Here is a 13,821-nt window from a genome sequence, read left to right on the forward strand (position 1 = left end):
TCTCATATGATTATAAAGACGATAAATAATTTTCATTGATTAAACATTAAGCAATTTTACTGGATGGGCCATTTCCCCGAATCGGTGCCATTTGCTTGGTGTAACTCTCAAAATATAATTAAAGTTCTAACTTTGAGCAACTCAAAATTTAACAATGTACATATTGAACTACTCGAAATGTATTCTGGCCCATCTCGAGCATTGTATTTTAGACTGAAATTTGAATTACAGGAATGAGTCAACTCAAAAAATGAAATCACCAAGTTTAAATAAACAAATAAAATACGTAAATAAAAAAAGTTGCAGGACTGAGCCAAGATTGCGCAACCGTAACACATTTGTACAACTTGGGAGCAAGAAATGTGAATCGTGTGAATTTGAACAATGCAGTGTAAATCCAACCAATGTCAGGGCCTTACTTACTAGTCACCTCTGGTTGACTTTCTTGTGTAACACTGTATTTATGAATGACTTTGTTTAGGACCGGGGGGATGAGTTCACATACACAGGCAGCGGAGGTCGTGACCTCTCCGGAAACAAACGCATTGGAGAGCACTCGTTTGACCAGACCTTGACCCACATGAACAGGTTATGTTTTGTTTTGTTTTATTAGTTATTTTCATGGTAAACGAGTACAGCATTTACTCTTGTCAATCACTGTGTGGGCCTGTGTATGCGGCGCATGCAGCGGGCACATCGCCAAATAGAAATACCGAAAATTTAGAATCTGCAACAAACAAATACTTTTAGCCAATGATAATCAGCACGTCCGACAAACCTCAACGCAGCTCTGCTTACCATTTAGTTTTTATTTTGTGATTCATGCTGGACGCTGCCCATTGCTTGAAAGTAGCACTGCATCTTCACACCTCTCTGTCAAGTCAGTTTTCCATACTGTCATATGTATATGCTAAAGATTTGGTGTACTTGCAGAGCTTTGGCACTGAACTGTGACGCTCCACTAAATGACAAAGATGGAGCTGAGTCCCGCAATTGGCGGGCCGGGAAGCCGGTGAGAGTGGTGCGCAGCTCCAAAGGCCGCCGCATCAGCAAATACGCCCCCGAGGAGGGAAACCGCTATGACGGCATATACAAGGTAAAGGAAGGGAAGGGCTCTGTTTTTTCCAGTGTTCATTTTTGCAGCATGTTTTCAATTTACTCTCGGTCATAATTGATTAGCTACCCAGCGATTCACCCATTTTAGACCAAACCACAACACATTAACAAAGCCCTGCCTTCAAGAGTGAAATTCATAATTATAACTCCAACTGTGATCTGAAAATACTTGAATGTCATTTCATACTCATCTCACAATAAACTCTTAAAAATTAAATGACTTAGAGGAAAAATGCTGTTTTTATTCATTCTCATTAGAGATAGTACATTTGTTGAATACGACGAAAAAGATTTGTCAATGAAATGAACACTGTTTTCACCGATCTTGTGTTAAATGCTCTTGCCTCTTGTTGTAGGTGGTGAAATATTGGCCGGAGATCGGCAAGTGCGGCTACTTGGTGTGGAGGTACCTGCTGAGACGGGACGATCAGGAACCAGCACCCTGGACCCCTGAAGGTCTGGACAGGATCAGGAAATTGGGTCTAATGATCCAGGTTAGACAGCATGAAATGTCACATCTCGATTGTTTCCTTCATATTATTCTGCCCATTTAAAAAGGTGTCATAAGTACTCACAATTTTTTACTAAGGCCCAACCGATATGGATTTTTTTAGGCCGGTGCCAATTCCGATATTTGGCAGGAAAAAAATTCAGATAACCGATTAATCTGCCACAACAATTATATAAATTACAGGCAGAACATTTTAAGGACCATTTAGTATTTGCTGAACTTGACAACAGAGAGGAATTTTCAAGTGCCCAAAATAAGCATGAAATGAAGAATTTTGAATCTGCGTATAAGTGACGCTATTCTATATGCCAATGTGTGTGATGCATTGGAAAATAAAATATTCTTTGAAATCCCCCCAAATTAAAAAAAATAAATAAAAAAATCTGTGAATTAGTGAATGAGCAGGTGCTGAATCAAGAATATGGAGAGGTCTACTATACAGATACCTGAAAAATATATTTTTTTGTACTGTGTTACTTCCCACCACTGGCCATCTGTGTGTGTCTGTGTGGTTTTGTGTGTGTGTGTGTGCGTGCGTGCATGTGCGTGTGTGTGCAGTACCCACCAGGCTACCAGGTCGTCATGGCGAACAAGACAAAGAAAGAGGCTGTCGCCCGGCCCGGTCGCGGCGGTCGGAGTAAGCATCACTCCGGGAGGGGGCGGGGGAGGGGCCGGCCACGGAAGCAGCCCAAGATTCAGGAAGGGGAGGACCAAGAATACGAGCATCTGATGGCTGCCGTCGAGGAGGACAAGGAGGAGAAGCCGCAAAGTAACGGCGATCAGAAAACCAGCAAGGACTCTGGTGAGTGTTGTTGTTCGTTTGTTCATTTAAATTTGTATTTTTACAAATAGTTATCGATTGCTGTTTGTTGTTTTTTTGTTCATTTACTGAATTCTAGAATGGGGCGGGCAGCTCTTCACTCGTTGGGAAGACTGTTTACATGCTGCTGTTTGGATTATCATAACTTTCAATAGTGTGCATGGACAGTTAGGTGCTTCATCACGTTTTTACTAATTAAAAAAAGAGGCATTTAATTTAACTTTAGGGGATGTTACATGCTCACAAAGACTCTCTGGGGTGTTTTTGAGGAGATGGATAAGTAAGGTGTGCATTAATGAAGAGACAGAGAAAAGGAATTTACTTGTTGAGGGAAAAGCTGCTGTTTATTTGTCTTTGCACCTCCACAGAGTCATACACAAGTAATTCATGCTATAGTGACAGCAGAACAGACGCAGAGGAATGACATTTTCCGGAGGGGTGAAGGGCGGCATCTGATTGGGGGAGGTGTTTATTTGTCTGCAAGCCCCATTACACAGTCTTTTCAAGACCAACATTTGAGGAAATGCTATTGTTTGGCATTATTTACTTGAGCTCTCTGCTGGTTTGACAGGAGAACAGACAGTGTAATGTTATTATCCTGAGTGGGAACCGAGAGGAAGCTATTTGAGGCAGGTGTTTATTTTTCTCAAGTTGATGACGTACCCAGTGACCACGAGGAGTCATTATTTCAGGAAATATGATTATTAGGCATGAATTTGAAGGTAATAGTGGAGGTATCTATTTGAGGGAGGTGTTAATCTTACCAGAATACCAGAATAGAGTATCTTTGAGGCCATGATATGAGGAAGTGTAGTAGCTAGGCATGAATTACCCGAAGAACAGATAGTTACACAATATTCCCGAGGAGAACATTGAATCATATATTTTAGGGAGGTCTTTATTTGTCTCTGCAACCCTACAGTCGTTTTGAGACCATTATTTGAGGAAATACAGTAGTTATGCGTGGATTACTTGTGCCCTCTGCTGGTGTGACGGAATAACAGACAGAGAAACTGAGGCGTTTTTTTTTTCCATGAGTTGATGACAAACCCAGCGACCATCCATTGAAGGAACAGTCACTATTTGAGGAAATATGGTGGTATGGAATGAATTTCCCTGACTCATCTTTATCTAAGGTTGTTTTTATTTGTCTTTGCATGACCACAGATTGTCTTTTGAGTCCATTATTTGAGGAAAGAGGTAGGCTAGTCAGGAATCGGTTAGTCACACAAAAAAGGGGCATCTATTTGTTTTGTTTGTTTTAAGTGGATGTTGTACCCGAACAGTGTCTATCAAAGTAAATATTTGAGGAAATGTTTTGTTTAGTCATGAGCGATTGAGGGGGAATATATTTTCCTGGAGGCGAAAAAGGGAGCCACCTATTTCAGGGAGACGTTCATTTGTCCTTTGTGTATATTTCACACAATGTCTATTTGAAGCAAAAATGTGAACTCTGGAAATGTGGTTGTAAGGCAGAAGTTACTGAGGAGGAACTGAATTTTCCTAAGGGGCAAAAGGGAACATCTGTGTGAGAGAGGTGTTTATTTTTCCCCAAGTGGGTGTTGGGACTCCCACAGTGTTCCTTTGAATCAATTATTTCAAGAAATACAGTACAGTAGTTGGGTAGGAGTTACTTGGAAGTGACCGAATTTCCCTGAAGTAAACAGGGCAGCATCTATTGGAGGCGAGGTGTTTATTTTTCTTAAATTGTTGTTGCACCCCCATAATGTCTTCCAGTGCATTCCGCGAACAATTCCACCTGAGATCCCCCCCCCAAAAAAGTATTTTTTTTGTATTCCCAGACTGGTCGCCAGCATCCGAGCCTCCCTCCAAGCGCATGAAGGTGGAGGAGGCGTTTGTGCTGTCGGAGCAGCAGCAGCAGTTGATCGGAGAGGACGTGGCCAACAAGAAGCTGTGGGACGAGGCCCTGGGACACCTCGCAGAGGGACCAGTATGTCTTATATCGCTCATAGTAGAATACGCAAGTACATTCTGGGATGTTGTCTGTGCCCCCAAAAATGACACGTGCGTCCTTTTATGTGCTTTGGAGAACTTCCTGCGTAAAATGGAGCAGATCTTCATGTGCGTTTGCTGCCAGGAGTTGGCCTTCCAGCCCATCACCACCGTCTGCTCGCACAACGTTTGCAAGGTGAAACGATACGAAATGTAAATGTAAACGATCACATCGAAAGTCATGTTAAATGGGAGTCAGCACACACCCGCCACCATTTAAATTCCCTCTGGTCATCCCCAAATAAAGTTCAGCAGTTCTTGTTTTTTTTTTTTTCCCCTACCGGTACGGATTATAGGTCACATTAGCGGTGGAAAAAATGTTGAAATGTTGAAATGATAACTTTTCTCATAATTGTACGACTTTCTCTGAGCGTTGCAACTTTTCCTCGTAAAATGCTCTTCTCATCATTTACTTCTTTGTTCCAAAACCATTCATGAGCACAACATGAGAGGGAAAAAGTTGTCATTTTATGAGACGTTTTTTTTTTTTTTTTTTTTTGTCGTCTATTTCTCAGGAACAATACAGTCCTATAGAAACGTTGTATATGAAGGGACTACCTTTTCCTCTGTGTGCCTAGACGTGCCTCCAGCGCTCGTTCCGGGCAGAGGTGTACACCTGCCCCGCCTGCCGCCACGACCTGGGCAAGGACTACGTCATGACGCAAAACAAGACTCTACAGGTTCTGCTGGACCAGTTCTTTCCCGGCTACACGAAGGGCCGATGAGAGCCACGTCGCTTCAAACCAGAAGGCGCACACACACACACACGCACACACACACACACACACACACACACGCACATACATATACTGTTGAAAGCTCCACTTTAAAGATGCATTGCACTTCCCCCAATGGGCACATGTATAGTGCGTCACACAGCCATTTCATGTATACAATCATTGAGCACACAAAGCACCTCAGTGGGTTCCGACCTCATCCGTTTTCTCCGTAAACCTCACCAGCCTGAGATTTTACACCAAGGACTTGAACGCGCACACTCGCGAGCCCGCCACACACACACACACACACATACGCACGGGCGCGCACACTCACGCACACACTTGGATACTCTCCAACAGGGGTCACCGACCTTTTTGAAGCTGAGAGCTGCTTCTCGGTACTGATGGGTTTCGTGATGCGACCAGTTTCTTCTAAATTAGCACACTTGCTGAAATGACCTTTCACGATGCTATTATTTGGGCCCGACTGATTTGATCAGCCCAATTTGAAAGTAGTATATTAAAAAAATTGGCAAAGAAGCAATTAAAAAAAAAAATTATAATAATAGACAACGCATTACAACATAAGGCAAAGATAATGTTCAAACGAAAGCGATGGGTGGAAAAAAAATGGCCAATTTTAGTTGTTTGTAAGCATTAAGGGAGCAAAACATTTTAATTTCATTCATTGATATATTGGTTTAATTAATCAGACGATTATTGGAATTTTATTCAGCCAAATATGGGAATTGGCACAGGCTAAGAAAAAATACATATTGGTTGGGCCCTATTTATCATTATAGGTTGTTATATTGATTAATGTGAAGAAAATGATTTCTCATCATGATTAAGGAACAGATAAATATTAGTATTCAGCATTTTAGCTCTATAAATATCTGCCAGTGTTCACATTTTCAAATAATCACGACTACAACATTCCTGGGAAATCACAATTCCCCCATCACAGCTGACTGGGCTGCTCATGTGTTCCGTGAGGACTACTTGGTGCCCGCGGGCACCGCGTTGGTGACCCCTGCACCTCAACTATACTACTACAGTACTCGACCGCAGTGAGTACGTGGAATTTGTTTGAGGGAGCCTCGTTTAGTCAAGCGGAGGCCTCTCTTGGAGGAAATTTGGTTTTGTGTGATATGCCTGCCAACCGCATTTATGTGTACCATCCTTGGGCCGCCCACGTACTTTGGTGAGGATTAACGTCTTTGATGTAGTGCCCCAATTTGATGTGTCTTTGAGTACACACACAACATTCCTGAACCATGTAGTATATATGTATATAATGCGCCCCCCGTTTTACAAGTCTCTGATATGCCCCATTTGATTTGTCTTAGATTGGTATCCTCGTTTGATGACGCGCTCCGTGTAATATGCCACTGAATATACCATCCGTTTGACAGACTTTTGATAAGGCACCCCGTCTTGACTTGGCTTTGATGACGCAACCATTTAGTCTCTTTGACGATGCACCCAATTTGACAGGTTTGATCCTACACCCCCTTGACACGTCTTAGATGATGTGGCACACTAATGTAGCTTTGATACACCAAATTGACGTTTCTTTGATGGGTGTCCGACACCCCCCCTTTGACACGTCTTATATAATGCAGCGCATTGATGTATTTTTTTTGACAATACACCCAATTAATGTGTATTTCCTGGGTGTCTTTATCGACACCCTCATTGTGTCTCTATGTGCCCGGCTCAATGTTTATTTGTGATGCCCCCAATTTGTGTCTTGGATGTTGTGCCCAATTGACATGTCTTTGATTACCCCCTATTTCCTGTCTCTTTGACGACACCCCCCTTCGATTCATCTTCGATAATGCAGCTTCTAAATGTGTTTGATGATATGCCATATAGACATGTCTTTGATGACACCTTCATTTGCGCCCCGGTCTCCATATGCTTGAAGGCACCCAATTGATGTATCTTATGTGGTACACCCAAGTCTTTGACGTTACTCATACACCCGCCCCCCCCATTTAATGTATCTCCATTTTGTGTGTCTTTGACACACACCATGTGAAGTTCTTTGTTTATAAAACCTTTTTGATGCGCCTATGATGACGCAACCAATTTGACGTGTCTTTGGTGATGTACATATAATATTAGTGACATCCAAGGAGATAAACAAGCATTTATATACAATTGTTGAGGACACACTTGTTTGTCGCATCATCCTAGCTGCTAACAAGCTTGCGTACTCTCCTTTTAGTAAACACGTGCCAACGTTCTCCAAAATGAGGCCATTCAGTCATTTGGGAGCTTATAAACATTCCACAGACATGAGCAGCAATCCCACATAATGCCCACCGATTACACTCACCTCCCCACCCGAAAAAGTGATGAATAGCTATAAAAGACCTTGTTAAACGCAGTTGTTTGCGTTCTCAATTGCAGCACTGACCTCCTGAAGGACCAAACTAGGCTTGAAGTAAAACACAAGGCCACGTTTGTTGCTAGGCGACCCAGATGAAGCAGGCACAAAGGTGACGAGAGCAGTGGAGGATTACTCTATACGCACATACATACTATACACACATAAATCGCTACTTTATTTCTTAACGCTGACGGACAAGAATTTCACTGTTGCACCAGGGGCGGAGCCAGAACGTGGCTAATGGGTGGGCCTGACAAAATCAGGGTGGGCCTGATTGATGATCCGCCCCTTTTGACGTCTTTGTTGATACACCCATTTCACGTCTTTGATATGGCACATTTGCCATGTATTTTATTGATACATGCACATGATATACTGTATATCTGATACTACACCCATTTGAAATGTCTATAGTGGTGTAACACTGGAGCACTGGTTGCTGTCTTTGAAGATGCACCCAATGAGTTGCGTCTTTGATATCCACCTCATTTGGTGTCTGTAGAGCCCTTTTGAAGTGTCTTTGTTTCCATTTTGATATGCCCCATCTCATCTCTGATATGCCCGTTTTGACATGTCTTTTGTTGATACAGCAATTTGGTGTCTTTGATGATGAGGCCTAGTTGGCACAGCCCTACTTTCCATGTCTTTTATTATAAGCCCAAGTTGACGGCCGTGTTCGCTATGTTTTTGACGATACGGTCCATTTGGACTCAGCACTGTTCAACGTGTCTTTGATGACACTGTTGCTATGCCTCATTTTGATGATGGGGTCCAGTTCACGTCTTTGATGATACGCTAGGCTTAGATGGTGTGATAATGTTACAAATTACCAATTTACTCTTGCACCTTTTTTTTTTTCCATATCACAATTTTACAGTCATATAAATACACGTTTTCCTAGCAATAACAAATATGTTTAAGAATTTACTTTTTTTGTAGTATTTTGTCCTCCCCCCCCAAAAAAAAAATACTGCTAATGACGACTTTGTTCTGGTAATTATTCGTTTTTTTTCTCCAAATGGTGACTTTAATCTTGAAATATTTGTTTTGAAGTTATCTCATAATATTCCCCTTTGCTAGTTGACTTTTTCCATTGTTTCCATGTTTCTATTATCCTCCTACCTGGTATGGTACATTCAAATGTCGGTTGGCAGGATTTCAAATTCTCAGAACCTTTCTGGTCCCATGACACGTTTTCCAAGTCATGCAATGTTTTTTTTTTCCTGGTGGGCTTGTCATGTTTGTGCTGATGTCGTCCTTGCTTCTGTTCAATCATTCAGGTTATTTTGTTTTTTTTCATGACATGCAATTCTAAATGGTCTTTTTCAGGCAAACTGTGATGTGCATTAATGATTTGTTTTGTTTGTGGCTAACTAAATAGCGCTCCTTTCTGCAGTGACTTCCTTCTGTATGTGACTCTACAGTGCTAAAAACCCTTTTTAGACGTCTTGTGGACGCTTGGCTTCAGTGCTGTGTTGTTTCTTACTTTTTTTTTTAACTATTGCACTCTACTGAAGAATTAAAAAAGTCACATTTCTTTTCTCTATAAGGCTTCAAATATCTATGTCCGATTTTTCTCTCCATAGGTTTTTAGTTGCTTCCCTTCCATTTTAATCATTTTTATTTGCTGAGAGCATTTGCCAGTCTGATGAGGAGTTTCATTGCTTCATGTTTTATACATGTCATAATACTTAATATGTACCTATTAAATATTTGGATTCAAGACAATAGCTTTTTTCTTTGTCTATGTGGATTACGGATAGCATTAGCACATCACAGTCCAAATTAAGTCTGATGCCAGTTGAGGCTGGATCTACACTACAGGTCCAAAGGCCCAATTCCAATTTAATGCCTTTTGTGCTGTTCTTGTGTGACCGCCTTGGCCATTTATGGAATTTGAGTTCAGCAGCAAAATCCAGCTCTTTTTAGCCATCTCAGGGGGTGGCCAATTTGTCACTTCTGTCGACTGAAAATGACACCTGCTCAGGTAACGACTAATCACGGCTCAGCGTCATAAAACAGGTCCGTCGTGATTGGTCGTTACCTGAGCAGTTGTGACTGCCCCCAGGGATGGCTAAAAATGGGTTGATTAACTCTTATTCCACAAACAATGGTTATCAGAATGCCTTGTTTCAACTAGTCGGCTTGCATAGAACATATTCTTGGAAAAAAAATGTTTGGGTTGACTTCTTTAAATGCCTCGATTCAAATGAACACATGGAATAGATGATTTTGGGGTTGTTTTATTATAAGAGAAGCACAACAGGTACGGTAGCACTACATGCCAGGTGAACATCATGAAACAAAAAGGAATGCAGATGCAAAGTCAGTCCAATAGGAACATCATAGTTTTTCCCCTCATGATACAAGCTAGAAATCAAAACATGAAAATAATTAGATTTACACATCAAAATGAAGCAACAAAATAAAGCCCCCTGCATAATTCCCCTTCCTGTCCAATGTATATGCTCAAAATGTCTTCACTAAAATTGTGAGGCTATTTAAGTACCAATGAATGGGGTTGTTAACAAATGTTAGTTAGTGCTACACCAGTGGTCCCCTGAAAATAGATTCAAACATCACAACCATTTTGTCACTGCAGTACCCAAGTGTGTAAAAACAAAAACAAAAAAAAAAAACACCTGATGACCTTTATGTGTTGTACATTCAAACAATGGAATGACTCCATGGGTAAACAAAGCAGAGCTACATATGCACAGCTAACACTAAGCAAGCCAAACCTCCTTCCCTCTTACCTAAACTTGAAGCTTATAGGGGAACACAACCGAGATCAACAAACACAAAACGGAGGAAAGGGGGCAGAATGTAAGGATTCAGGAGGGGGATGTTGTGTCTACTCCTCATCAGAAGAGTCCCTGTCAAAATTGTAGGCCATGAAGAGAACGTCGGGTCGAGGCGGGACGAGGGCGTGGCCCGGTTTCACGATCTCGAAGCCCAAGAAACTGAATGTACGCACCAGCTTGGCTATGGGAAAAAAAAAAATCATAGGTATATGCATCACTGTTCTGTGCGAGTGTGTCAGTTCAGTGTTTAGGAGGTCATTTCAAAGTTCATTCAGGAAGTGTGTGTTCTGAATTGAGTGTGTTTTGAAGAAAGGAAAAAGGTGGGTTGTGGTGTCCCAGGCCTGGAGTGTTTGTTCAATGTGTGTTGACTGTGCACTGAACGCGTGTGTAAAAGTTTTTTCTCAATTAACAGAACAGTAAATTAGAAATGTACAGTGTACACATTGCTGTTAATGTGGTAAAAAATAAATTTTTAAAAACTGCTTTTCTTGAAAAAAAAAAATAGGGACATTTCTAAGCAACACCAAAGTAGTGTACGTATTACACACATTTGTATCTTGAAGTTGTCTGCACAAGCAGCACTTTCACATTAAATGTAAAGAAAATATTTCTATTATTTCAGTGGACGTTCATGAAAGGTAATACTGAAGAGGAAAAATAAATGCTGTGGGAAGAAGCCGTTTCAAGGCTTGTAATTTCAGAAGAAATAAAGCAAATCCCACAAAGCGGGTGCCGGGGGGGAAAAAAACAACTTGTTTTGAATGTCAGACATTTGATTTTTCTAGAACGAAGGGGGAAACTGATTCAAATGTGAAATCTGATTTTTGTGGTGAAAAAAAGTGAGGATTGACGTGAATACGTACCACGATCATCCCTGTTCTTGTAGAAGCAGACAAACACACTGACCACTTTCAGATGTTCTTCAGCGTATTCCAGCAGGGACGCTAAGCTGCACACAAAATAGAATCATAAAAAAAAAGCCCTCAAGAATATTTTGAAAATGGAGACAATTAAGTATGCTGGGTTTTTTTTTCAATGTAACTTGGGGCAAGATTGGGTAAATTACAATTGTACTTGTGTTTGCTACATTCCAAAAACATGCACGCCTAAATTGATCATACGTGTGAATGGGATTGAATTGTTTGTCTCTGTGACTGGCTGGCAACCAATCCTGGGTGCCAAACGTCAGCTGGGATAAGCCCCAGCTCGCACGCGCTACAGACAGCCGCCGGAAGGCTCACCTCTCCTTGCTACCTTCGGGCAGCGGCTCGAGAGGGATCTCCACGAAGAGAGCGCTGCTGCTCATGACAGCGTCCCATTGAACCGCCTTGCTGACGGTGAGATGACTTTGGAAGTGGAGTATCCCGGGGCGACCGCTGCCCGCCGGCTCCTCACTTACGGTCAACTTCAGGTCCTGGTGGGAAAGGGGGGTGCAAAATCCAATCAGTCAACGTCATCTTTGATAGGACAGGCATGTGTGCCGCAACTTACTGAGTGGAGCAACCGAGCTGCAGGAGCGTGATCCCGTGTGCCATTCCCTCGCCCACCTGGGATCTTCAGGGGTGGGAGAGGGGCATCAGGAGCACCACAGAGGCCCCGGGCCACGGGTACTACTACTACAGTGCATGGACAGACTGCAAGGCGGGCACAGAGAAGCAGGGTTAGCATTGGAACTAGGGATGTAACTAATCGAAAATCAATTTAAACTGCTTAAAATATGTTAAAATTGGAAAATGTCACATCATCTTACAAAAATATCAAATATACTTTTTAAACAAACCCTATCGCTTTTGATGAACACTTAGGCCTGCTATGCTACTGTATTAATGTTGGTCATGATAGTTGTACTTGGAGAGAAGTCGTTTTTTAGGGAGGTATTTGGTGTAAAAAGTGTCCTTTTAAGGATGAGTCATTTTGCAAAATTAAGATTAAGACGTCCCCCGTGACCCTCATGTGGATAAAGTAGTATAGAAAATGGATGGATGGAAGATTAAGACATTTTGACAATGGAGTACATGGAGAGACTGTGTAGTCTGTGGATGCTCATAATCATTTAAGGGAGTCCAATATCCACTTATAAAAATACAATTTGAATGTCATTGTTTTAATAGAGCGGACAGGAATTTATGTTCATATTTTTAAAAGTTTGGGCTTCCATTTTGTATTGTGCCCCACGTTTGCTATGAAGTTTACACAGTTATTCTGGATTTAATGTTAAAACTGAATGTGGTCAGTCAAACACACCAAATAAAATACATAAACATTTTGTAAACGACAAACAAGGGAAAAACCTGTCGCTGGGTTGTCTCTGCTACTTAGTGCCGTCTAAAGGTAGCACGCTTGCTGCCATATTCAACGCTATGCTACATGCTAGGCTATTTTTATTTTATTTAGGCGATGTGACGTCAACACGCACCGTGACGCTGGGTCTACGCCTGTGGGAGCCAAGGAGACGCCATTACGCAATGTGACGTCGGCTAGGAGAGAAGCCGTCTGTTACATAACGGCCTCGACCTGCCACAACTCACGAGACTGACGTGGCCCGGAAAATTTTACAATTTATTCTAATAAAATTATAACGTTGTGTTGTAACTTACCTGAGGTCGTTTAGTCACATTGAAACGTATATCTAGTCTATATTCGACACTGTTAACTTGTTGTCAGTTGTCACTAACTACTAACATGCATAGTAGTTAGTGACGCATTTATGCTAATCGAGAAAGTGGGTTTAAACGCAATTATCAATTGCAGGATAAAAGTGAAATGTTTTATCGTTTTATGTCATACAACGTTTCAATGAAGCAGACTTTCATTATTACTACGAAGTTATTTCACTGATTAGCCTTACCTGCTCCACTGAGATGCTAATTAGCCGACTAGCATGAGCGGTTAACGTAAATAGTCGTAGCGAGCTAACGAACGCTTGGGCAAAATTGCCAATTTAACGAATCACTTTGGTATTTAAATTTCAATGTACGTCTAAAAATGTGATACGAGATTCTGGAACTTTCACATTCCGTACTGTAAATAATAATTTCACTAGAGCTGATTCTCGCCACCCCTCCCCCACACATCGATTAGCATCGCTAGCTCTCTTGCTTACTTACTTCGCAATCATGTCACAAATACCGCTACTCAAATCCGCCATGGTAGTGAGAGGCTGTTGTTTTCCTTCCTTTTCGCGAGCAAAGCAATGACTGTTTAGGATCCGCTGGAGGTTGGATTTTACCATCCGGCCTCGGATAGAGACACGACGGGCCGACTGCTGATCTCTCCCCTACTATGCTCTATGGATGAGTGACCAACCAAAGTTGAAGGCAGTTTGTTTGAGCGACGACAAGTCAAGGTGCCCAGTGAGCGTTGAAAACACTTCCGTTTGAATCTCTGTAATGTCAAAAAGTAAGTGATGGTGACCTATTTATACGAGCGAAAGGGATATG

At 41.7% G+C, this 13,821-nt stretch overlaps 2 protein-coding genes across 6 annotated transcripts in view; one reads left to right on the forward strand and one right to left on the reverse strand.

The window, feature by feature from the left end:
• Positions 1–10,007, forward strand: part of uhrf2 (ubiquitin like with PHD and ring finger domains 2) — a 30,769-nt gene extending 20,762 nt beyond the window's left edge. For all 5 annotated transcript variants that reach the window (XM_086052907.1, XM_086052906.1, XM_086052905.1 and 2 more), the window contains 7 exons: positions 482–588; positions 934–1,096; positions 1,473–1,610; positions 2,186–2,429; positions 4,250–4,398; positions 4,498–4,596; positions 5,039–10,007. In XM_086052907.1, the coding sequence (XP_085909033.1) occupies positions 482–588; positions 934–1,096; positions 1,473–1,610; positions 2,186–2,429; positions 4,250–4,398; positions 4,498–4,596; positions 5,039–5,185 (1,047 nt within the window). In that variant the 3' untranslated portion in view covers positions 5,186–10,007. The remainder of the gene's footprint in view (positions 1–481; positions 589–933; positions 1,097–1,472; positions 1,611–2,185; positions 2,430–4,249; positions 4,399–4,497; positions 4,597–5,038) is intronic.
• oaz1b (ornithine decarboxylase antizyme 1b) lies at positions 9,805–13,795 on the reverse strand. Its single transcript, XM_086052910.1, is given in 6 exon segments — positions 9,805–10,562; positions 11,245–11,330; positions 11,623–11,795; positions 11,873–11,959; positions 11,961–12,015; positions 13,489–13,795. Coding segments are annotated over 6 exon segments (657 nt in total). The 5' UTR covers positions 13,614–13,795; the 3' UTR covers positions 9,805–10,431.
• Between the last annotated feature and the right edge of the window lie 26 nt (positions 13,796–13,821).

The sequence above is a fragment of the Filicampus tigris genome, chromosome 15 (genome assembly GCF_054856515.1).
Source record: "Filicampus tigris isolate MCC_2025a chromosome 15, RoL_Ftig_1.0, whole genome shotgun sequence".
Lineage (NCBI taxonomy): Eukaryota > Metazoa > Chordata > Actinopteri > Syngnathiformes > Syngnathidae > Filicampus > Filicampus tigris.